Source organism: Trichoderma virens, assembly GCF_000170995.1.
Source record: "Trichoderma virens Gv29-8 chromosome Unknown TRIVIscaffold_93, whole genome shotgun sequence".
In the NCBI taxonomy this organism is placed as follows: domain Eukaryota; kingdom Fungi; phylum Ascomycota; class Sordariomycetes; order Hypocreales; family Hypocreaceae; genus Trichoderma; species Trichoderma virens.
Window position 1 is genome coordinate 227,918 of NW_014013656.1, and position 22,923 is coordinate 250,840.

Sequence of the window (22,923 nt, forward strand, 5' to 3'; positions counted from 1 at the left end):
ACATACGTGTTAATTCACTTATGCAAACGCCAAGTCCAAATTCTGACCACCCTCGAAGCCGCTGGCTATAGACAAGTAATATGCCTCTCCGTGTACGTCAGCCAATAATCTGCACCATGTCTACTGCAAGTATATACGTGTCCGCAATCTGCGGCGCAAGGTGAGGCTATGGGCACCGTCACCACCGTGAGCATGCAGATAATTCCGTTGTCCTTTTTTCCGGCTGATTTGGCTGGGCTTCGTTTTGGGCGGAATGGAAAATGATGAGTGCATGCCTGCTTACCTGCTTTGTGACAGGTCTTTGTTTCACTGGCAATGGCTCCATTATGGCATCAATGTGACAGATCGCATCTCGGCCATAAAACCTCGCATCTGCTAGTATTGATAAGCCGCATCAAGCAACACTTGTCCCAACAGCTGCGGAAATGGACGGAGCTCTAACAAGCTGGTCTCAACGTGACATGGAAGAGCATGCAAGAAATCGAGGCGGCGTCTTGGTATTCGGAGCTGAACATCATAAATCTTACCAAGACCAGGCACATGACGGCTGAGAACCTTGAACGAGCATGAAACATTCATAAGCCCGAGCCTTTTTCGGGCCCCTCTCACACTGTCATATTATTATTACCTGTCACCGCAATGGTAGCAAAAAAACAAGACAATGCGTCTAAAGCACCTGCACTCTCGCATGCAGCGCTCATGCATGGCTCAAATGGCACCACGTAGGGTCGCAAAGAGGCATCACATGCATTGTCACTATGCGATTCACGGATATGAGTGCATCATTAGCACCAACAGCCCGAAGCCGAGCATCTGCATGTCCCGTGAATAAACGTGATGCGACCTTCTGCGGCCACTCAGACTAGTCAAACCACCATGTTTGCCGTGGTGTACCGGTACTTGCGCCAGATTCTGCTCCACACTGCCGCCCGACAAAAAGAGAAGCTTGTCTCACCACGGCTTCGCGAGGTGGAGACGGGGCTCCATATTCGTGAGCACACGAGGATCGGTCCGGTTTGGCTTCACGGGAGCTAGCAGTTACGCCACAGGGATGATGGTGATGATGATGATGATGAAGAAGATGATTATGTGGTGATAAGGAGCAGGTGGGCAGGCAGAGAATTGAAGAAACATCATCAGGTTCATCGTCCAGTGAAAGCGCACATCGCCATCCGGAGATCCGGTTTTATTTCAGCCCCTCCCAAAGAAAAAGAGAGGTAGAGAGAGAAAAAAAAGTTGACCTGATAAAATTGCAACAGGCTGAGATGTTGGAAAATGAAGAAAGGAACAGAGGGCTTATTTCAACAGCTGGCTTGCCAGACATACAAAGAAAGAAAATGATACTCCGTGCTCAACACGACAAATACCGCCTAGTAAAAATGCAATACGCGCATAAATCGCTGGTTCCAAGCAGAAATAGAAAAGAAAACGGAAGATATCAGAATAGACGGAAGACCAGAGGGGAAGACGGAGAGAAAAGGTAGGGAGGAGGTTTGGAAGAGAGAGAAAGAGGGTAAGGGGGAAGGGGTATCACTTTTTTTCTGCCTCCGTCTAGAACTCAAGCTAAATGTGCCCGAGTGTGCAAAGGGCCAACCTAGGGTACGTTTTCCATCTATCCAATCCAAAATTGCTTCACCATGTCTTGAACATCATGCTTAAACACCAAAATCCAAAAACATAAAGCAAAAACAAAAACAAAAACTGGACCTATCTGGTAAAGCAGCTTGATAACCGCTGCCGATGAAAGGAGAAGACCGCCGCAAGAATGAACTAAAGAAATATAGAAAGAAAAAGAAAACAACGAAAGAAAAATTATAACAAGGAGCGCATTTGGTAGCGTTAGCCATATTCGGTCATGGCATCGCTGTTATCAACGGGCTCATGTTGCTGATAGACATGCCTAGGACCACCGTCAGATGCGGCCCGCGACAGCTGCGGCGACCCCTGGCGAGTTGAATATTCCGAGTTGTCACTGGTTATTGGTTTGAAGAAGCCATCCGTTAGGGACATGGTATTATCGCGCCACCAGTAATGCATCACATCGCACTGCCAGCGCCACATGTCTCGAATCTTCAGAGACCGGCTTGCTTGGAAAGTGGATCGCAGCAGCACGGCGTTGAGCGGAGACAGTCGCAGCTGGTGAAGCAGCCATCGATTCACATAGTCGGCCTTCTTCCCGCCATCACATTCTCGCATGAGATTGTCAATAGCGTACTCCTTGGACGCCAGTCTCTTCCTCACACCCTTCTCTGGATGGTGATTTGGGAGTCGAATGGCTGCTTTGAGAGCCCCCAGTGGGGTCAATGGCTCATCGGCTAGCACATGGTCCGGCTGAGAAAGCAGTTCGTTGAACTCAGCATGGCCTAATGTCTTGCGACTGTTCAAGATCGTCTGCTCGTCATCCAGATCCAGATCTTCATACTTGATCTGTGGGTCCAGCGCATACTCCATCTTGATTGACATGTGCTTTTTCATGATTCCCCTGTCTTCGCAAATCTTCCTGAGGCGACTTACTTGGGATTCCAGGTTGGTTATCACGCCAACCATCCGCAGCTCTTCAGATGGGAACTCGTCAAAGAATTCCTTCATGTCCAACTCGTCCGAGGCCTTCTGATTCGTCGTCTTTTTCAATAGCTGCTCTTCCTCGTATTGCTCTCTAGTGGAGAGGAGGTCCGCGTATTCGTCCCGAGCATTCCCCAGATATCCCACCGTCGATGTCAAATCGACATACAAAGGATGTGGATCTTCGACGGGGCCAAATGGAGATATGCCCCTGAGCTCATACGGTATTTCCACCTGATCAATATTAAAGTTGGCGGCACCAGAATCGCTGGAGATGTCGAGATGACGCTCTTCTTTGGTTTGACCAGCCGCCAAGATGCTAAAGAAACGCGTTTCAAGGATGCTAAGATCACGCTCTTCCTCGTCCAACATAGCCTCGAGCGCCTCATAGCTGGATTCCAGAACTTGATAGTCGTCTCTCAACTGCTGCATCCTCTCCAGCCGCGATTCAAAAAGGGTTGATGGGGTCTGAAGCAGCTCTCCTCGGCCGATCAGTACAGGCCGAACGACACTCATAAATGCATTGTCAGCGGCGTCTTTCTCGCGCCTCTTTTCCCGCAGCTGCTTTCTCCTTGACCGCATCTGTGCCCTTGTGCCACTTAATTTAGCTCTCTTTTCTTTCAATTGCTGCCACAACATTTCTATTTCACCATGTGATGAATCGTTGGAATGCAAAGAGCCCTCCAGGTGTGACTCAGTGTCGGTGGGTTGTAGAACTGCAGAAATGTCACCCAATCTCGATCGAGATCTCGTTGGGCTCCTCGACTTTTCGTATTGTGATACCCATGCTGTGATTTGATTTGCTGCCGAGGATCTGCTCCGCCGGGCGGACGGCCCATAGGACGGCCCAGCGGGCAGCTGGGGGGGAAACTGCCTAGCATTCCGATAGGCGATTGGATCCTCATTAGATGAAGACGAAGAACTCCAAGTCTCGTCATTTCCAGGCCTGGTCAGTGAGAAAGTCAGTGCTTCATCTTCAGGACCATTACTCCGCCGACGATGGGACCGTCCCGAGTTCCGTCTACCTCGGGAGGGTCGTGGCCGCACGGATTTATTGATTTGAAACCCAGGAGCAGGCTGAATCACATGCTGCGTGCTGGCTGATGTCTGAGAGCCTAGAGAAGGTGGTGGTGAGGGATTGTTGTCGGCCAGGCTAAGGTCCGACCTGCTTATCGTCGGAAAGTTAGAAAAGTAAGAGGAGGAGGTAAGATGAGGAGAGTTGAGCGGCGGTGGAGGCGGCGGCGGCGGGTGAGGAGGGACACCATGGCGTCGAGCCCTGTGGCCATCCTCGCCCCTATCCTGCTCGACACGCAGTGGGAACGGCGACGATGCCTGAGCCATACCAGTACTACTAGCAGGCAGCGGAGGTCGAACAGGTCCGTATCGAGATGATTCTGCCGGGTTCGGTTGATGGGATCGGGTAGCCTCGTTCGGGCTCCTCGGCAGAAGCCGACTTGCTCCCCTTGCTCCGCCACGCCCTCTTCCGCGACCCCGTTCCGTCCCTCGCCGAGGAGGAACTGCGGGGGGCAGAAGAGGGAGAGGAGAGAAGGCATTGGAAATCCTGCCTGGAAGAGGCGTCCGACTGCCAACCGAGGCAAATGGGGTAAGCGGCGGGCTCGACACGACGGGATCTGGCGTGGTGACCCTGCTTGATATCGTCGACGTGTCGCTATGGAGTCTCCAGCGATCGCTCTCTTTAAAGTCCTCGTCCTCGTGGGATGATGCGGCGGCAGCAAACGTGACGAGTGACACGTCCGCAGAGCCGTCCATACTGCCGGTGCTGATGGGATCGCCCAGAGATGGGATGCCTGGACTGGCCGGTCCCTGTACGGCAGCGTCCATGGAGGCGGCTCGAGTATGCTGGCAGTGGCTCAACGCTCAGCATTGCCCATCGCTGGTCATCTTTCCGTCTCGATGACATCCAACGTCGTTGGGGCGTGACAGGATGCAAGAGGTGCCGGATCGAAGCCAGACGAGGCTCTGCAGACTGGACCTAGAGATGATGGGCAGCGGGACCGACGCGGCTCATGTGGCTGCACCCAATGTGTATCGGCTTGCGAATGGAGACGGTGCGTCTACAGCGGCAAGACACACGTCGCTTGCTTGAGACGAGCAGGACGAACCAAGACAGCTCCTTGGTATTGCGGCCACATATGAGTGAGCAGGCGAGTGTGTCTTGTCGTGAAACTGCGAGACAGCGTGGGCCGTTTGCGTGCGTGCGTGGAGAGCTCAAGCTGGCTCAGCATCTGACTGGCAGCGAATAGCGCCAGCTCGAGCATGGCCCAGCGCGCCGGCGGTTGGCTGAAGCCCCTGTGGCAGCAGGTGCTAGCACTGTCGTCGACGCCTCCCCGGCGCGCTAGCAGTGCTGTAGCGTACATCCATAGTATCAAGCGTCACCCACAGCGTCACCCCCAGCGTAGCACCAGCCCGCCAGCCCGCTAGCCCTACAGAGCGAGGGCGAGCAGCTTCCAGCCACTAAACCGTGCTAGCAGCGCTGAAGCTCCACCGCACGGGTGCACCAGCTGGGTGCTGGGGTAAAGGGCGGGGCTTTCCGTCCCTAGCGGCGTCAAAGGTCTGTACCAGCCCCAACTGGGCATGTCACTCTACCTCGACATCATCACCATCGACCTCGACCCGCATGGCAAAATCGACTAGTCCTTTCCACCAAGCACGGCGTGCATCTGCGAGGATACGAGCAAAACACCTGGCCGTCGCTCAGCGCTGGGGCTCCTGCGGCCGAGCCACCTGACAGGGCCTGGGACCGAAGGGCTGCAGGCCAAGGTGCATGGCGGAGACGGGCGATCCTAGGTCTGTTGGAGTGCTCGATGGTGGCAACGGGGCGTCATTGTCTGCTGGTTTTGTGATGGATGGATTTGATTGCTTTGGCCCGAGTGGCTGTCGGCTCGCCATGTCCCAGCATGTACATACTCGTACAGACAAAGGACTGTGGCCAAGGCAGCTCGCTGACACCCGGCGTTGGCTTGGCTTGGCTGGCGACATGGAGAGAGAGCTCCAGCTGGCAATGCAACAGAATGCAAGCAGGGCAACGGAAATCAGCGAAAAGAGCACAAAGCCGCACACCACCTCCGAATCGGGACCGCCTCCACGGGCCTCAGAGATCGTCCCATAGCGCAATGCGACCGCTGGACAACGTCAGGATGCATTTTGCGCGCAGAAAAGCAGCCCATTAGCCGGAGCGACCCTTGCCTGCGCGGTCGACCTTCTCTCTTATACAGAGACGCCACGCCATGGCCATTGACTTGACTTGATTGCGGCTGCGGCAGCTCGAGGTAGCTAAACAAGCGCCCAGCGATGCATGCCAGATGTCTCCATAATCCTATCCGCCAGCGCCGCAGCTTGCTTTGCTAGTAGCAGCTCGCAGCAATCCACTCAACCTTGCGGCACCACCCAATACAAACATACCAACAGGCCCGGGGAGCACTCGGGCCAGGAAGCAAGTGGACGACCCACGGAGGCTCGCGCCAATCTGGGCCATAGGAACAGGCCCAAACGTTCCCCTCCCGCCCGTCGCTGTTTATCATCTCGCGCTGGTGCTTGTGCTGGAGCTGGAGCTGGTTGCTTCTGCTGCTTCTTGCCATCATTCTTAAAAGGCCGTGGAATCCGCATTGCGTCCGGCCTGCAACCCGTCCCCTCTGTCGGCCTGCCTCGATAAGAGGTGCTTTGCGCTTGTGCTCAGACCCTTCGGGCTCCCCCGGTCCTTTGCGCCGTCCAGCACAAAGCGCCGGATGATCTTGTAGCTTTCCCGCGCTGCTCTGGGCGCAAAATGCCACAATGTACCACGGGTCCAAGTCGAAATCCCATCAATGGGGCAGCTGGTCCGACTGGGTTTTGGATGAGCAGCACCACCGCTACTATCGCTTTCGCCAGGATTCCGAAGGTGTGAAAAGACCCTCCCCGCGCTTGACATTTTTCATCACCGCCAACACCTGTGATACTTGCTTAGGGAATTACGACTATGACTGGGACCAGCACGGCTCGGCCGCCGCCGCTCATGCGCAAACTCCGCGAGACACAACGATCAACGACATAACAGAGGGCCTCAAGGGCCTCACCACCGACTACGATGGCTCAAGTGCGTTTTATCCGCTGACCCTGCCAAGTCGCACCGGTTGCGCCGCGACAAGCTCTCTTGAGCTCGTTTGGCGGCCACGATTGGCGTGCTTATATGTGATAATTGGGTGACTGACGCCGGAGGGCTTTTGCAGTATCCGAAGATCATTTGTCAAACTCGAAATCCGGCAGGCCCAAGAGCAAGCACAGGCACCGGACAGGCTCCCACGACGAGGACTCGGCACAAAGCGCCTACAGAACCTCGACGGCGGAATCCTTGCATGTGTCCCAGGCGGGGCAGTACGACTACATGGCAAGTCAATGTAAGCTGCTTCTGCTGCACCGAAACAATGTCTCAGTCATTCACAGCGTATCCCATAACTAGACGTCCACGGATCATCCGAAGCGCAGTACTACCAGCCGTCGACATCAGGTATATAGCCAATGGCCAATACCCCACGGTTGTCGTGGATTGATTGACTGACAAGATTTTGTTGGCGGGGTAGACTCCCAATCGGCTCCTGTGTACGGCGCAAGAGAAGGCCGATCAGCTGAGAATCACGCAGCTGGTGAGTGCGCCCACAAATGCCCAGTCCTGACCCCTCGTCCTGGTTCCCTTTCTTTTTTTATCTTATTTTTTTTTATTCAACCTTATTCCAATTTTTTCCGTCGCTTATTTTTTTGGTTCAATGCTGAAACTTGTAGCCAGACCGGCCAATACATGGGTACGACGAGCGAAATCATTACGACGAGCGGAAACACAGCCCTGACCAAGATCACGAAGACGACGAGTTGGCAAACACTATCGCGGAGAGCCAAGACTACAATTCATACGCATATGCAAATGCTGGAGAATCATCAGCATCGGCTTATGGTCTGGTGCACCTCCGTAAAACTTATACACGCTAGAAAGCTAACACAATACGTAGCTCAATATGACGACGACGAAGACGAAGGCCCGCCTACACCAAAGGCTCAGTCGGGAGCAGGCAGCTACCACATAACAGCACTTGAAGAGCCATTGGAAGAGCTAGATCCACGTAGGTCCTTGAAGCCACTCTCGCACAGCATGCGCCAGTAGAGCTGATGCTCAGAACCAGGTTACCGAGTTGAACCGTCCAGCAAGTTTCAACCAGGCGAGGTGTGTACAACCAAGCCCCTGCCCCTACTGTCTGGTGATAGAACGAGCCTGCTAACGGCAAGATTGGAAAGATATTTAAAGTTCATTGGTCGGAGCCGCAAGGTGCCAGCTCTGAAGGCGCTCCAAGCGTGTCCGGCAAACATGAAATCCAGAACCGGTTTGGAACTAAATTCTTTGTTGGTTTCCGGCGCTTCATTGTGATAGCAAATGATCAGGGCCACTGCACCTGCGTGTATGTTCATATCAAGCCCCCCTTTCCTTCTTGAAAGGTCAATCTAACGCATAGCAGACCGATTCTGACGTACGGCGGCAAAGGCTGCAAAAAGAAAGGTGTCAAGGCTGACAAACATGGCATCATTCATGAGCGCGGCACCAAGCCGCGACTACTTGATAAGGAGCCAAAGCTAGGGTTCCCCCCGGTTAGGGTCGAGATGAAAGAAGAGGGCGAGAAGCTCTCCAAGGAGTCCCGCGTCAATTATTCCAAGCTGGTCACGGTGGAACACAACGTCAAGGTGTTTTTCATCGGGTCAATCGTGTACAATGACTGGGAACTCGTTAGCGACGCTGTAAACCACTGCTGGAACAAAAAGAACCATCAGAAGCAGAGGCATCGATAAGACCCGGGGGGAAGCTGATGGCTGGCACAGACACGTTTTTATCATCTCAAGCGGTTGCGCACCTTGAGCGCATCGCATTCGATGGAGCCGCCTTGCCAATGGCAGTGCACCCATCCACAAAATACGTTCCTCGGAAATAGATATCCCACGATGTCACAAAGTTCCTGCGAAACATGTGCTTGGCGATCTTGAGCTGGAAATACAGTTCGGGTACCTCCCGGCATCTCGAGATGCCCTTTGAGCACAGTATTGCGGCCACAATCGGCAAGCATCTTCTTTTCTTTTTTTCTGGGCATCCCGTTGCTTTGCAGTGCTTAATCAGTTTTCTGTTCAAAGCCGTGAAGGCTTAGCTGGAAGTGTAGAGTTTCAGCCGCATTTACGGGGGTTAGATTGCATTCGCTTCCTTCGGCCCATGTGGTGGAAACAGGACACACACATTTATTGCTCGGCTAGGCGGGGCCGGCTGGATATCATCAGGATGCATGATTTCTCTTTAATCTTCTATACATTGGGTATGCTGACATGTTTCATGTGTCCTTTCTTTTCACGGCATATATTTTGATGTACAGTCTCAATGCATACTGTCGAAAGCTTGATGTTGCTGCCGAGTGCTTTGGAGAGGATGATGTATTTAGCTGCTACTTGACATGAGTCAGATTATGAGATACCAAATCGTTGCTACTAACATGGCCATTTTACTGGTATGAGTGAAAATAGGAAACCACGTGTACATTGTGACACACCCAGAGATGATTTACCTTTGAAGGTTGCCATCCAGCCTTGTGAGCTAGGCCAGAGTAAAGGAGGATCGGCATGTCAGCTCAGGCACCCTCGATATAAAGAGGGTAGCAACATTCCTTCTAGAAAACTCCGATTTGGCTGATGTGCAGGGATTACAAGGAATATAATTTTTTTCCTTTGCATTTTCGTCCTCGTCGGATCAATCCAACTAGATCTAGGTACATATAGGTAGCTCATTGTGTAGGAACAATATCCAAGGGTTGGGTGTAGTTCTTTATTGAATCTATCACAGCTTATATCGCGCCATTTATAGATGTAGTATTCTAAACCATGCCTGTTAATCGTTCTATCAATCACCTCGCTCATCGGCTGAGCCCTTGCGCTCGATCAAATCTCAGTTTCCAAGACCACTCTCATCCCAACAAGTTCCAACGGCACAACTCCAAATCTCACATCTTCATAAGCCTCCCCGCACATCTCCGGCTATCCACCCTCATCAAAAAAGCATACCGCCATCGACGATTAGTCGAGGTAGTGCCAGATCTCCTACTAAAATACCCCAGAAAAGAAGGGGAAACTGATAAGCCCGGGCCGCGTTCTGTGCCTCGGCATCTCCCCCGCAAATTGTTGGCGTCAGAAGTACCGCTTCGGCGAAAATTGGCGGCGGAGGTACCTGTTTCCCTAATCTTTTTTAGTTTGGGGAAAAAGTCCACTTCTATCTACACCGAGGATCTGGACAAGGGGGAGACCACTGTTTGGACGTTGAGTCGTCATGCAGTGAGCATGTAGAGAGAAGATAAAATCCTCCGCTTCCTTCTTTTCTTCTTCGTTTTGGATTGTATATCTCGCTTGCTCTTCTTCTTTTGTGTGAATATACGCTTTTGATTGATCAATTGCATCGCTTTCCTTTCCGATACGCGTTACTTGAAGAAGATACATAACCTCGTCTTCCCACATCCATCTGCCACAATGTCTGCCGCTGTCGAGGCCAGTCTGGAGGACTTCCCTTCGCTCTTCTCGCTCAAGGGCAAGGTTGCCGTCGTGACAGGCGGATCGCGCGGTCTCGGCCTGCACGCAGCATCAGCGTGAGTCCCTCCTCTATCAAAAGAGCCATGTCTCCTACAGCAGACACTCGAATCCAAGGCTAACCCACGCCCGCAACAGCTTCATGCAGGCCGGCTGCTCCAAAGTCTTCATCTCCTCCCGCAAGGCCGCCGCCTGCGAAGAGGCCTGCAAGGTTCTCAACGCGCTGCCCGGCCGCTCGCCCGGCGCCACGGCAATCTCGGTGCCCGCCGACTCGGCCACCATGGACGGCGTCAACCACCTGCTGGCCGAGGTCAGCAAGCACACGGAGCACGTCGACATCCTCTTCGCCAACGCCGGCGCGACCTGGGGCGAGGCCTTTGACACGCACCCGGACCAGGCCTTCGCCAAGGTCATGGACCTCAACGTCAAGGCCGTCTTCAACACGGTGCGCGTCTTCACGCCGCTGCTGCAGAAGCAGGCCTCGCTCGACGACCCCAGCCGCGTGCTCATCACGGCCAGCGTCGCCGGCCTGGGCGTCGGCACGCTCGGCAAGCAGGGCACCTACGGCTACTCGGCCAGCAAGGCCGCCGTGCTGCATCTGGGCCGCAACCTGGCGCTCGAGCTGGGCCCGCGCGGCATCACCGTCAACTCCATCTGCCCGGGCTTCTTCCCCAGCAAGATGGCCAACGGCCTGCTGGCCATGTCGGGCGGTGCTGACAAGATTGCCAAGGCGAACCCCATGCGCCGCCTGGGCCGACCTGAGGACATCGCGGGCATTGTGGTGTACTTGACGAGTCGGGCTGGCTCGCATGTGAATGGCGAGGCCATTGCCATTGACGGCGGTGCGCTGTGGTCCCGTGGAGAGCTGATGGTTGAAGAACAAGCAAAGTTGTAAATTGTGATTTCATTTTCCCTTGGGATTGGCGCTTGAGAAAGAGAAGGGCGCGCATGCATTGGGGGTATCCAGAAAATTGTATGATATAATGGCTGTATATAGTGCCACATGAATACCTCATCAGATCGGTTAAACAAATTCACCATCTTGTTTTTTTTTTTTTTTATCTCTCTCATTTTTCCTCTGCAGAGTTTCAACCTTGATTGGTACACATTCCACGGCGTTTACGGCATTTTTCATTTATTTGTTCGTCTATTCGTCATATCTCATGTGTCTGCCTTCACATCGCTCGTTTCCTTCTCCAGCGGCTTGCGAGCCACCCACGTCGTCACATTGTACACCGTCTGCAGCATGCTATCCGTATCTTGAATGTACGGCGCCCTGATTCCCATCTCCATCGACTCTACTACAAACCCCAGCTTCTCCACCAGTGCCATCACCTCATCGTTGCTCAGTTCGAAGCTCCCAGGATCGGCAATGCCAGACGAGTTGTTAAAGTCGTGCTCGCCATCGCCGTCATCATCATGCCCGTGATTTCCCGGCGCATTGTTTTCAAAGTGCCACAATAAGGGCCCGACGTTGATGAGGACACCGCCGGGGCGGAGGCAGTGGTAGATGACCTCGAGATATCGAATGAGATTGGGCGCCGTGTCGAGGAAGAAGACGCTGGCGACGGCATCGTAGGAGGCTTTGTGATCCTCATCGCCGTAAAGGCAGAGAAAGTCCGCGGCGCACATGGACATGGAGCCCATGTTTGGGGTGTTGAGCAGGACGGTGCCGGGATGGATGTCGGGCACGGCGTAGCTGCGGAGGTGGTTCTCTCGCGTTTGGTGGTTGGAGAATGTATGGATCCAGGGGTAAATGGTGTGCTGTTGGGCACTTTCGCACTCGTTGAGAATGTATGAAGATGCCAACAGCTGGTGATAGGATATTTCATTTCCTTCCGTATCGTAGCCGTCCCGGCACAGTTCAAAAACCAGTCTTCCCAAACCCGCGCCGGGGACAAGAACTTTCAAACGCCTGCCCTCCGATGCCTTGGTCTCTTTTTCAAGAGCCTTCATCACGGGGCCGTATGACGCGGCCCTTTCGTCGGCGCCAGCTGCAGTCCAGTCGCGGTAGAACTGGCGAAGAGTGCTTCTCGCCTTATCAATGTCCGCGTGCTTGGCTATTCCAGCCCACTCGTGCGGCATGACTGGCTGATCAGACTCTGATGAATTAGGAGGGAGGGCATTAAAGGACGTTAATCCTGACTTGAGAATGGCCCGAGCCAGAGCGGCGTTGGTGTCAATCGCCTCATCGACCTTGTCTAGCGTGTCAAGGAAGTTGAAGGGAGGCGCGGCGAGGAGCTTCCAATGAGCCTGAGGGAGGGCATAGAAGGACCGGCGGCGAAGATGAGTGACGTTGAAGTGGGCGACTTTGGCGTATTGTCTGAATAAGGTGTCAGCTGTTGGTAATTCTTAAGATCATGACAAGCGATGCCATGTTATATGAGATTGTAATGAGAATGAAGTGGTAGTATGAGATATGGCTTATCAAGCAGACCCCAAGACACTCTGCCCATTCCAAGAGCAATGAAGCCGGCAAGAGAAGCAACCAAATCCAAAAATCAAGGACAACAGGCTCAATTCACTCACGCAAACGAATCCAGCGCGCAAAAGATGACCCGAATCTCTTCAGGATCGTCCATGCCGCCATCCACACTGGCCCATGCGCTCTCCTCGGCCACAGCCAAGGTAGCCCCGCCGTCGTGATCCATCTCAGCCTGCTTCAACGACGGTATCCTGCGATCATGATGGTGAGAAAGAGGTTCTTAAGGAAGAAGAGGCTAGGGCGTATCAAGGTCTATAAACAGAGTTTCTCTTTGGCTTTTACTTTTTTTCCGGGCCGCCGCAATCGGGTGTTTTTTTGGAGCCCTTTGAATTTGTAACCGAGTTGCTTAGTGGGGGATTCGGTTTAGGTGGTGTTATCTTTTTTTTTTTAGCAGCGCTAGCAGCGAGCTCTGGTTCATTCTCACCAGCTGTGAATCATGTGATTTGAGTCTTCTCATCGCTGCTATTGACTGGAGATACGCTTCACTCCTCAATTTCGGAGATATACTCCATCTACACAATACCCATCATGGCCACCGATTCAAACAGAGTAGTGCAGGTATCCATTCCGCTGCCGCGGTCTTTGGATACCCGCATTTTCATTCGCATCACAACCCAGGCCAAGGCGATTCTAATATCCCTAACGACGGTGGCTCAGGAAGACGCTGCTGCTCCCAGGCCAATGGGCTCATTTGTCTATGCGCTTCCCGATGTACGTCTTGAATATCTGTCTCGTGTATGACAGCTTCAGAGTCGTGTCAACTGACACCAGAACCAGAGATTTAATCACCAGCAATCAATCGCTACTACTCTCTTCTCCGCAGAGTCATCTCTGGAGTTTACAACACGAGTGGCAAAGCTGGTGGCCCGGAAGACTGAGCTGCCTGTTTATGTGACGAATTCTATCAGTCTGGAGAGTATGGGGATGGGTGGCACAGTCGAGGAGGAGATGGAGGCTTTCAAGAGCGTGGCCGAGGCAATCTTGAGCATCCTCCCCAAGGCAGCACTACCAAGCTAGCGAACAGCCCGGCGTATAGATGATAGTTTACGAAGCAATTCATGATCATGACAGGGCAAGGCCTCACGTGCTTGGATACCTATGATGGGAGGCATGATCTACCTATCAAGGGAAGATGTGCTAATTTTGCCTTGCAGCATGCTGCATCCTTGCTGACTGGCTCGAGAAGGCTTCCAGAAAGAAGGGATCTGCAGCAGCACATTGACTAGGCCATATTCGTGGGGGCATCTGTCTGTTGGACAAGCGACATCTGAAATACCAATCAACCAAGAGTCACTGCTCAGGGCAAGTTCTCGTTGGGCGTCTCTTCTAAAAATGAAGCGTATAGATTAGGTAGCCTAGATCGAAAATAATGGGCCTGCGAAATCTCCAGTCGTGAGCTGAGGTCAGTCCTCACTGGTTCCGTTTAAATGGAATCACGCCTCTTGGTGAGGGGTGCTATCACATTAGCGGCAGGTCGCTGTAAAACAAAACTCAACAATGCTGCAATAAATAGGCTGGCGTCTGATTGATCGAATTAGCATGTGAGCCACCCCTCTGTCACGGAGATGCCGGTACGGCCGCCATAAATACCGACATCGCCTGGGATGTGTTTCCATCTTTTTGTTGAGCATGGATGTCACAGAGAGGATAAACAATAAGCACCTGCCAGCCACCTTATTTCCACCTTGTGTTGTGGCATGTCACAGGTACTTGCTGAGAGGAACGATGACCCTTGAGACGTCAAAGACACTGGCTGCGTGCTTGGTTCAAAGAAGTACCTGCTCAAAGATATCTATACCTTACCTAGGTATGTAGGCACCTGAGTGTAGTTTCGGATACTAGAAGATGGTAGCGATAGTAGAAAGAATTAGTAGATAACGATGGCAATACTGGATAAATAGCAGCCCTGAAATACTGCCCGCCATTCTCGATACTACAGTACCATGGATTATCTTCTAAAACAGTACCTCTACAACAGAAGCAGGTACCGCAAAGCCACCCCCCATTGTTCTTGTCACAGTCACCTGACTTTTGCTCTGCACATGCACTGTCAAGTGGTTTAGCAGCGCGCTAACCAGCAGAGCAAAGCACTCCATACAAATTTTTCCATATCATTTTTTTTTTCCAAGCCAAGGTACCTAAAATTTTGCCCATCGTCCCTCCCTATTCCCGTTTTGCCTCGCCCATTTGCTCACGGGTTATCGTTATCGCACCCCGCTACGAAATTTGGCCGCCAAAAGAGGTGGGTTTGCTCCCCGCCAAATCAAACCAAACCGCTCGAGGGCGCACAAGGTTTGGCGCATCGTCTCTCTTTCGGCCACGAGGAGAATCTGCTCAGTTTGCTTGCTGCAAACATTCGAGCTTCCGCCGCCCACCAACTTGAGCGCCTTGCTCTCGGATCTCCAGAGTCGACGCCCCGTGACGTCTCCGGCAACGCCCTGGTCCTTAGACTCGCCTCCAAAAACCCTCCAACGGCCCTCCCGAGTTCCTCGACATCAGGGGTCCTTTGTGTCGGTTTTGCTCTTGTACGCCCTCTTGCCATGCCGCGGGAAACCGTGGATGATACTAATTCGCCTTGCCACTGCAGAGTCTATAGCTGCCGCTTCATGTCCTAGAGCACCTCCAATCAGCAAGCCCGCAACCAAGCGCATCGCATTGTTCCTCTAGCGCGCAGCAAACCGCTGCCACTACCGCCCATCATGTCGTGGCAACCGGCCCCAGAGTCGTTGAACCAGCTTGCAGCATGTCTCAAAGACTCCCTCAGCGGGTTCGATAAGAACGCCCAGAAACAGGCTGAGCTGGTCAGTTTCAATCTAGGGACGGATTCCTTTTTATCAATGCTGACCAAGTATTGAGCAAGTAGATGCTTCAACAAGCTAAAAGCTCGCCTGATATCAACAATTATCTAGCTTACATCCTCTCCAGCCCCCAGACTCCCGAGGGCCTGCAGTGCAGCGACCAAGACTATCATCTTGTGAGATCAGCTGCCGGTATTATGCTCAAGAACAATGTCAAGACCGACTGGAAATCAATCCCAGAATCGAGCCTGCAGCTCGTCAAGCTCGCCGTGCCCATGAGTTTGCAAGATAAGAACTCTCAGATTCGGAATTTCGGCGGAAACATTGCTACTGAAGTGATTAAGAAGGGTGGTTTGATGGGGTGGCCGGAGCTGCTCCCTCAGCTCCTCGAAATGATTAGCAACTCGAGCGGCCAATTTTCCAACGAGGCCCAGGAGGGCGCCATGTCTGCCATGACCAAAATCTGCGAGGACAACTTCAAGATGCTGACCAAGGAGGTCAATGGCCAACGACCACTCAACTATGTTCTTCCACAACTCATTGCTGCAACCAAGAGTGCTCTCCCGAAAGTACGCGTAGGAGCACTGACGGCCATCAACGTTTTCACCCCAAGGGCATCACAGGCCATGTTAAACAGCGTCGATGACCTGCTGCAGCATCTCTTTGTTCTATCAGGGGACGAGAACACCGATGTGCGCCGGCAGGTGTGCAGAGCTTTTGTCCACCTGATTGAGACACGACCAGACAAGCTACAGCCGCATCTCGGCGGCTTGGTAGACTATCTCATTACCCAGCAGAAGGACGAAGACGAGGAGCTTGCCTGCGAGGCCGCCGAGTTCTGGCTGGCCATTGGCGAGCACGACGATCTATGGGCCGGGCTGCGGCCGTATCTTGACAAAATCATTCCCGTTTTGCTGCACTGCATGGTATACAGCGGAGAGGACATTGCCCTTCTCGGTGGGCTTTCGGATGACGAGGATGAAGAGGACCGGGAGGAGGATATCCGACCAGCCTTTGCCAAGAAATCCCAAACGAGGACTGCGAACGGAGAAGGGAATCTTTCGGCTGATCCCAACCAGAACGGCGGTGCCTATGAGAAGCTTGCCCGCATGGATGAAGGGCTAGAGGAAGGCGAAGTAGATGATCTCGATGATGACGGCGATGACGCGAATCCCGATGAAAGATGGACTGTCAGGAAGTGCTCAGCGGCCGCACTCGACGTTTTCGCCCGCGACTTTGGCGGGCCCGTCTTCGAAGCCATCTTCCCGTATCTCTCCCAGAACCTCAAGCACGACGAGTGGCCCTATCGAGAGGCGGCCGTCCTAGCTCTCGGCGCGGTGGCTGATGGTTGTATGGATACCGTCACGCCTCACCTCCCTGAATTGGTGCCATACTTGATCTCTCTCCTCGAGGATCAGGAGCCGGTTGTTAGGCAAATCACTTGTTGGGCCTTGGGCAGATATTCCTCCTGGGCGGCTAACCTTGCTGAGCAGTCTCAGCGAGAGCAGTTTTTCCTTCCAATGATGGACGGCATCCTTCGCAAGATGTTGGACAAGAACAAGAAGGTTCAGGAGGCGGGTGCCTCGGCGTTTGCTAATCTGGAGGAGAAGGCTGGAAAGAAATTGGAGCCATACTGCGGACCCATCATCCAACAATTCGTCCAGTGTTTCGCCAAATACAAGGACCGCAACATGTACATTCTCTACGACTGTGTACAGACACTGGCCGAGCGTCTGGGTCCCTTCATTGCCCGGCCCGAGCTGGTAAACCAGTTGATGCCGGCGCTGATTGCGAGATACAATGCTGTCTCGGACCAGTCTCGCGAACTATTCCCGCTCCTCGAGTGTCTCTCTTACGTTGCTCTGGCCCTTGGTCAATCTTTCACTCCTTATGCGCCCACGATTTTCTTGCGCTGCATCAACATTATCCACACAAACCTTGAACAGGGCATCAACGCGACCACCAACCACGCTATTGACCAGCCGGACAAGGATTTCCTCATTACAAGCCTAGACCTTTTGAGCGCCATTATTCAAGCGCTCGAGGACGACAAGTCCGCTGAACTCGTCAAGAGCTCTCCGCATCCCTTCTTTGAGCTCCTTGGTTTCTGCATGGAGGACCCTACAGATGAGGTGCGACAATCTGCGTACGCACTGCTCGGCGACTGTGCCAAGTATGTCTTTTCAGAACTTCAGCCGTACATCCCAACTGTTCTGCCAATCTTGTTGAAGCAGCTCGACATGGATAGCATTCTTGATGAGGAAATCGAGAGCGGATTCGGCGTCATCAACAACGCTTGTTGGTCAGCTGGTGAGATTAGCATGCAACACCTCAAGGGTATGCAGCCTTGGTTGCCCGAGCTGCTTCAGCGCTTTGTTGATGTCATGTCCAACCCCGGCGTGCCAAAGGGACTTGTTGAGAATGCCGCAATTGCGCTCGGACGTCTCGGTCTTGGTAATGCAGAGCAGTTGGCGCCAGCCCTTCCAAAGTTTGCCGAAGAATTCTTGACTGCCATGCAGGAGGTTGACCCTACCGAAGAAAAGGCTACCGCCTTCAAGGGATTTACCCTGATTGTCGGCCAGAATCCGCAGGCTCTGGAGAAGGTCCTGTTGGAATTCTTCGTCGCCATTGCTCGCTATCAAGATATGAACTTGAGGAACCCAATCAAGCAAGAGCTACATGAAGTGTTCCGAAATGTAAGAATACCCTCTACACTCTTCCACAAACCCCTTTCCGATAGTACCTTGGTCCTAATCATCATAACGCAGGTTCTCAATGTCTACAAACAAATCATCCCAACCTTTGGCGAGTTCATCAACCAGTTGCAGCCACAAGACCAGCAGGCCCTCAAGACCCTCTACGCGATATGAGTGCCACAAGCAGACTTTGCGGGGAATGGCACAGTTCGTAGCTGGAGAGAATGAAAGAAAAAAACGAAAGTTAGCGCTGGACGCAGGAACGTCGGGACGGCCTTGAGACGCTGTATCTCTGACAAGTCTGATATGGAGAGGCCATTTGTAACCCTGAGGCTTAGTGGGAGGAATGTAATGGGACTGTTTAAGAAAAAAAAAACTTCATAGCGATACTTTGCTGCCCGACAACTCCATGGAAAAGGGTACGTATGATTGGATTTGACTCGCTCACGGGACATTTAGGAGGAGAGGAAGCGTGCCCGCAGGCAGACGAGAGATACCTTGGAACGAAGTGACGATGGGAAAAGGGAAAAGAGAAAAAGAAACGAAAAAAGCTTTTCGAAACCTGCATGGCGGAGGAAACACGGGAAACAGGTGTCATGATGTCTTTTTTATTTTATTTTTGGGAGAGGGGTGCCATGGATTGGGGCTGCAAAACCCATAACCTTTATAGATAGATATTTTTTTTTTTTTTTACTCTTTTTTTTTTTTGAAACTCTTTCGGCCATGTCTGCATACAGAGTGGTGAGAGAGACGCCGTGTATGCGTTAGCTTTTGCGTTGCACGGTGCCATAGTAGTTAGTAGTTTAGAATCAAAACAAACACGATGTTTTATATCTGGGTGGTTACGGTGTAAGTTACCTATATAGTACATTTATCTTCTTCTGCCATGTCTACCTTTATCAACTCCAGTCGTCTTCATCTATTATCGCTACCTTGATCCAGTATTTCTCCATCTCCATCTCCATCCAGTATCACTCACTACCTTGCACTACTGCCGCTGCTTCCATCGACTACCCTTACATCTATCTGACATTGGAAATATATCTACCCATCGACGCCATCATTTATAAAGTAACGACGGTATTCCTATAGTTTCTCGCTGTATACCGATCACATCCTTCATTTACTTTTACTAACACTCTCAGTGCAGTTGGCTATACAACCCGCCAGTCCTGTTCCCGTTGTCAATTAATCCATCAACGCGTTCTATATATATAACATGCGAGATAGGTTTGTAATCGCTCTCCTCTCTTTTGCTATTATGCTTTTATCCAGGATGAACATCGTAATTCTCATCACAAAGTCAGATTTCGCTCACAAGAACAACAGCAGTTCTGTTTCGCGGCGAAAGACATCCATTTCGCGATCTTATCGTAGACTTGTAAACCTATTTTACCCGTTTACATGAAAAAATAGAGTCTTAGATCCATCTCTCCACGTTATAACAAAAATATATCTTAATAAATCGTTGAATATCATCGTCCGCCAGAAAGTACTGTACCTTAGAATATACGACTCTCTCCATCATCTACCATCACAAACTCACCTCCACATCCCTCCCCAAAAGACAAAACAAAAAACACACTCCAAGAAACCCATCAAACCACATTCCCCAACCTCCTCATCCAACTTTATCCCTCCTAACCTACATATACTCTAAATACAGCACCTCTTTCCTACGCTTTTCCCCAAGTTATCCTGCAACCAAGTCAAACCAACTCATACACGACCTTTCATATTCCACCATTCCACGATCAATAACACTCCACAAAGCAATTCAACTCTTAAAAACAAAACCAGTCTTGATCACTAATACCGCCTGGTTACATGATTAGTCTTCCACAAGGGCCGGACTTGATGCAACTCTTCCCCGCGGCCGACAACAACTTGCCGTTATACCAGTCTTAATAAGTGTCAACTAATCGAATATATATCCCGACAACAATACGCCTAACACGATGCAGATGACTGCTATAAATAAAGTTATTTTTCAAGCAGTCCCATTAATATTCCTTAGTGTTATTCTTAGTTACCATTCAGAGCAATTAAATTCGACGTCTCGAAAACCTGTAAATGCAAAACACCAACTAATACTAATACTAGTAACAACCATATAGCTAGGAGCATATCCGACTATCAACAACTCAAGCAACACAATACACCCACAACACTAAATTTCCTATCCGCACAATCTTCTCCTGGAGAAAACCCCTCCATCAAACCCGTCAGCCCAAAAAATACATAAACCCCGTCCAAATCTGACTAAGGACGACAATCGATCTCACCCTGATTCAACTACCTAATCCGCTTTAGAGATTTTGAGTTGTCGAAAAAAAACCATCACCCACATTATTTTATTCTTCTTCTGCTCTGTCTTCCTAAACTTTTCTCTTCCATCCCTTCCCCTGGTCTATCACACGGGAAGGGGGAAGAAAAAAAAAACCTTGTCCGGGCCCCCGTACCTGTAAGCCCGCATTCCAAATCTTGTTACCCCCATCTCCCCCTACAATGTCTCACAAAAGTGCATCACATCATGCAAGGGAGAAAAAATCGAGTTGCCAAGACAAGACACCGGTGAACAAAGCAAAAATAGTCCAAGAGGCGGAAAGAACTGAAAAGAAAGAAAAGGGTTAAAAATTTTAATACAAATAACTAAATGGCCCGTTCTTGAATCGCGCTGCAGCTGACGGGGGCTGCGCTTACAACGAAGACTGCCTCCCGCAAAAAGCCTATCCCTATCACGATATCTGACTTCCGAGCGAACCGCAAATTCCGCTCGCTGCTCGCTCGTTGATAATCACCCATGGAGAAAAAGGATCTCCGGTGGGCGCGACTAGGCGAAAGCGAAAAAAAAAAAAAAAAAAACCGAGTACCTGTTTTTACCCCTTGGCACTATATCATGACAATGAGATCATTCCAAGTACCGAGTCAGACGTGGTTCGAGATCCGGCAGATGACTAGACTGTTGCCTGTTTTCGTATCTTAGCGCCTTAAATTTTGGAGGTTGTTTGTTTAAACGAAAGCGAAAGCCAATCCGTTCAGGCGCTCTACTTAGACTACCACCTGGACATACTATGTACTGTAGTAAGCCAGAAATACTCACACAGACTTATACGACTAGGGGGCGTATCGAATCAAAGTCGACAAGTACGAGTATGCGCTTCCTCATGTAATCCGGAGTGGCCATGCTCTACGCCTTTCGGAAGACTGCCGATGGCAAGCGGCGAGCGTCCTCGTAGTGTCCGGGTACATGATCCCATCATGTGTCCGCGCGTTTGGTTCGCTGCCGCATGCTCGATAGAGACATGTACAGGTCATGTACGTTGACCTTGTAATAGGGCCCTCCCAGATGCATAATGTGGTGAGATGGGTAGATGCAGGACGGGCCAAAAAGAGGGTTGCACTGTCGGCTCACGCGCTATCGCATCGCAGACGGCCATTCGCTGCACGTAGAAATACGGCGTGGCTACAAGCTAGATGGCTCGATGCTATTCTTAGCTCTTGGAAGCGGCAGCCACATGTGCATGATGCAAGCTGAAAGAAACAGGTGACGCCGCCATCTCATTGGCATCTTCAACCTCGTCAGGGCGAGCGAGGGAGAGGGCGGCTGGGTTTGGCCAGAAACACAGCCCAGTTGAGGTCGTGATTCTCACTCATACAGTACAGGACCTTCATAAGCAAATCATACCCATGCCCGTACCAGTAATAATCCCGACGGGAGACTTACTGGCGCAGCTTGTCCCCGCCACGGCGAAAGGGGGTAGTCACGTCTCCTGCTTGGCATGCCAGTATTATCATGGGCTCCGGTTTGTGTGCGGTTAAACGCTCAACCTTAAAGCTTGTTTGGCAAGATTGAAACAGCACAACCAACTCGAGCTCGCCTGTCAGCGATTCTTTGCAAGTATGTTTCAGAGCACAAGGGAAATCCATTGCCTGATTAGGCAGTTACGCCATGTCCTGCGAGTAGGGTCAGATCAGCCAGCGTGCATACCAGGAGTAGCACGGAACGCAAAGAGCATCAGGTCGCGGGTGACTACCGCAGAGAAGGGATGTGAAATTAGAACAGAAAAAGGCCCCCATCACACTACGAACCAGGGCACCCGGCCGATAGATTCTGCAGGTGATTAGCCAGTGGGAAAAATAAGATAAAAAAGAGACACACCTCGGCCCATTCATCGTGGGGGGAAGAGGTTCCAGATTGCATGTACAGTACATTCACTCTTGGCGGGCAGATTTTGTGGGCAAGTCTTTCCGCACAACATTCTTCGCCTATCATGCATTAGCTATCAATAAGTAGGTACCTAGTGTTAGCATCAAGGGATGGAAAAAACTAGACAGTCAACCTCATTTCGTGCTGGTACACGTGCAATGAGTTGAAAGGCTCATATGGAGCTTCGGGCTTCGCGCCCCGGCACTCTGCAGCTGCCAAGATGCCGTGGGCGTGCTCCACGCAAACTTTCCATCCTTGCTATCTCGACTGAGACTCATCTTGGCCTCTTTTCAACTCCAAAGACGTCGAATAGTTGCAGTATTGTGTGTCTTGAGTCAAAGGGCCTGCTCCGTAATACTCCGTACGGAGTACATGCGGCTAGAATCCTGTCTGACAGCGACCCCTGTTTAGCAGCAGTGCGCTCTGTGAGATCGGTTTGGACTGACTGGCATGCTGCTGCTGACGTATTGCTGCCATGCTCGATTGGGCAGATCAAATGACTAGCTCGACTCTAGCTAGTGAGATAGCCTTCTTAGCATGAGGAGATCGCTAACCATCTGTTCATCCATACGCCGA

General features: G+C 51.6%; 6 protein-coding genes across 6 annotated transcripts; 4 read left to right on the forward strand and 2 right to left on the reverse strand.

The window, feature by feature from the left end:
* Nucleotides 1-1,839: 1,839 nt before the first annotated feature.
* TRIVIDRAFT_165750 (uncharacterized protein) lies at nucleotides 1,840-3,903 on the reverse strand (the record flags this gene model as incomplete). Its single annotated transcript, XM_014093910.1, has 1 exon — nucleotides 1,840-3,903. One exon carries the CDS (start codon nucleotides 3,901-3,903, stop codon nucleotides 1,840-1,842), a length of 2,064 nt encoding a protein of 687 aa, XP_013949385.1.
* Nucleotides 3,904-6,354: 2,451 nt separating this feature from the next.
* TRIVIDRAFT_81430 (uncharacterized protein) lies at nucleotides 6,355-9,074 on the forward strand (the record flags this gene model as incomplete). The annotated part of the gene is made up of 10 exons (XM_014093911.1): nucleotides 6,355-6,460; nucleotides 6,527-6,655; nucleotides 6,789-6,956; nucleotides 7,019-7,066; nucleotides 7,140-7,202; nucleotides 7,343-7,522; nucleotides 7,563-7,673; nucleotides 7,734-7,774; nucleotides 7,846-8,006; nucleotides 8,064-9,074. 10 exons carry the CDS (start codon nucleotides 6,355-6,357, stop codon nucleotides 8,389-8,391), a joined length of 1,335 nt encoding a protein of 444 aa, XP_013949386.1.
* A 933-nt stretch (nucleotides 9,075-10,007) lies between these two features.
* On the forward strand, nucleotides 10,008-11,184 carry TRIVIDRAFT_90955 (uncharacterized protein; the record flags this gene model as incomplete). Its single annotated transcript, XM_014093912.1, has 2 exons — nucleotides 10,008-10,217; nucleotides 10,297-11,184. 2 exons carry the CDS (start codon nucleotides 10,102-10,104, stop codon nucleotides 11,051-11,053), a joined length of 873 nt encoding a protein of 290 aa, XP_013949387.1.
* Nucleotides 11,185-11,319: 135 nt separating this feature from the next.
* TRIVIDRAFT_59497 (uncharacterized protein) lies at nucleotides 11,320-12,809 on the reverse strand (the record flags this gene model as incomplete). Its single annotated transcript, XM_014093913.1, has 2 exons — nucleotides 11,320-12,481; nucleotides 12,688-12,809. The coding sequence occupies 2 exons, from the start codon at nucleotides 12,807-12,809 to the stop codon at nucleotides 11,320-11,322; spliced, it is 1,284 nt and encodes a 427-aa protein (XP_013949388.1).
* Nucleotides 12,810-13,171: 362 nt separating this feature from the next.
* On the forward strand, nucleotides 13,172-13,660 carry TRIVIDRAFT_51371 (uncharacterized protein; the record flags this gene model as incomplete). The annotated part of the gene is made up of 2 exons (XM_014093914.1): nucleotides 13,172-13,354; nucleotides 13,421-13,660. 2 exons carry the CDS (start codon nucleotides 13,172-13,174, stop codon nucleotides 13,658-13,660), a joined length of 423 nt encoding a protein of 140 aa, XP_013949389.1.
* A 1,682-nt stretch (nucleotides 13,661-15,342) lies between these two features.
* TRIVIDRAFT_51360 (uncharacterized protein) lies at nucleotides 15,343-18,311 on the forward strand (the record flags this gene model as incomplete). Its single annotated transcript, XM_014093915.1, has 3 exons — nucleotides 15,343-15,444; nucleotides 15,507-18,137; nucleotides 18,210-18,311. The coding sequence occupies 3 exons, from the start codon at nucleotides 15,343-15,345 to the stop codon at nucleotides 18,309-18,311; spliced, it is 2,835 nt and encodes a 944-aa protein (XP_013949390.1).
* Between the last annotated feature and the right edge of the window lie 4,612 nt (nucleotides 18,312-22,923).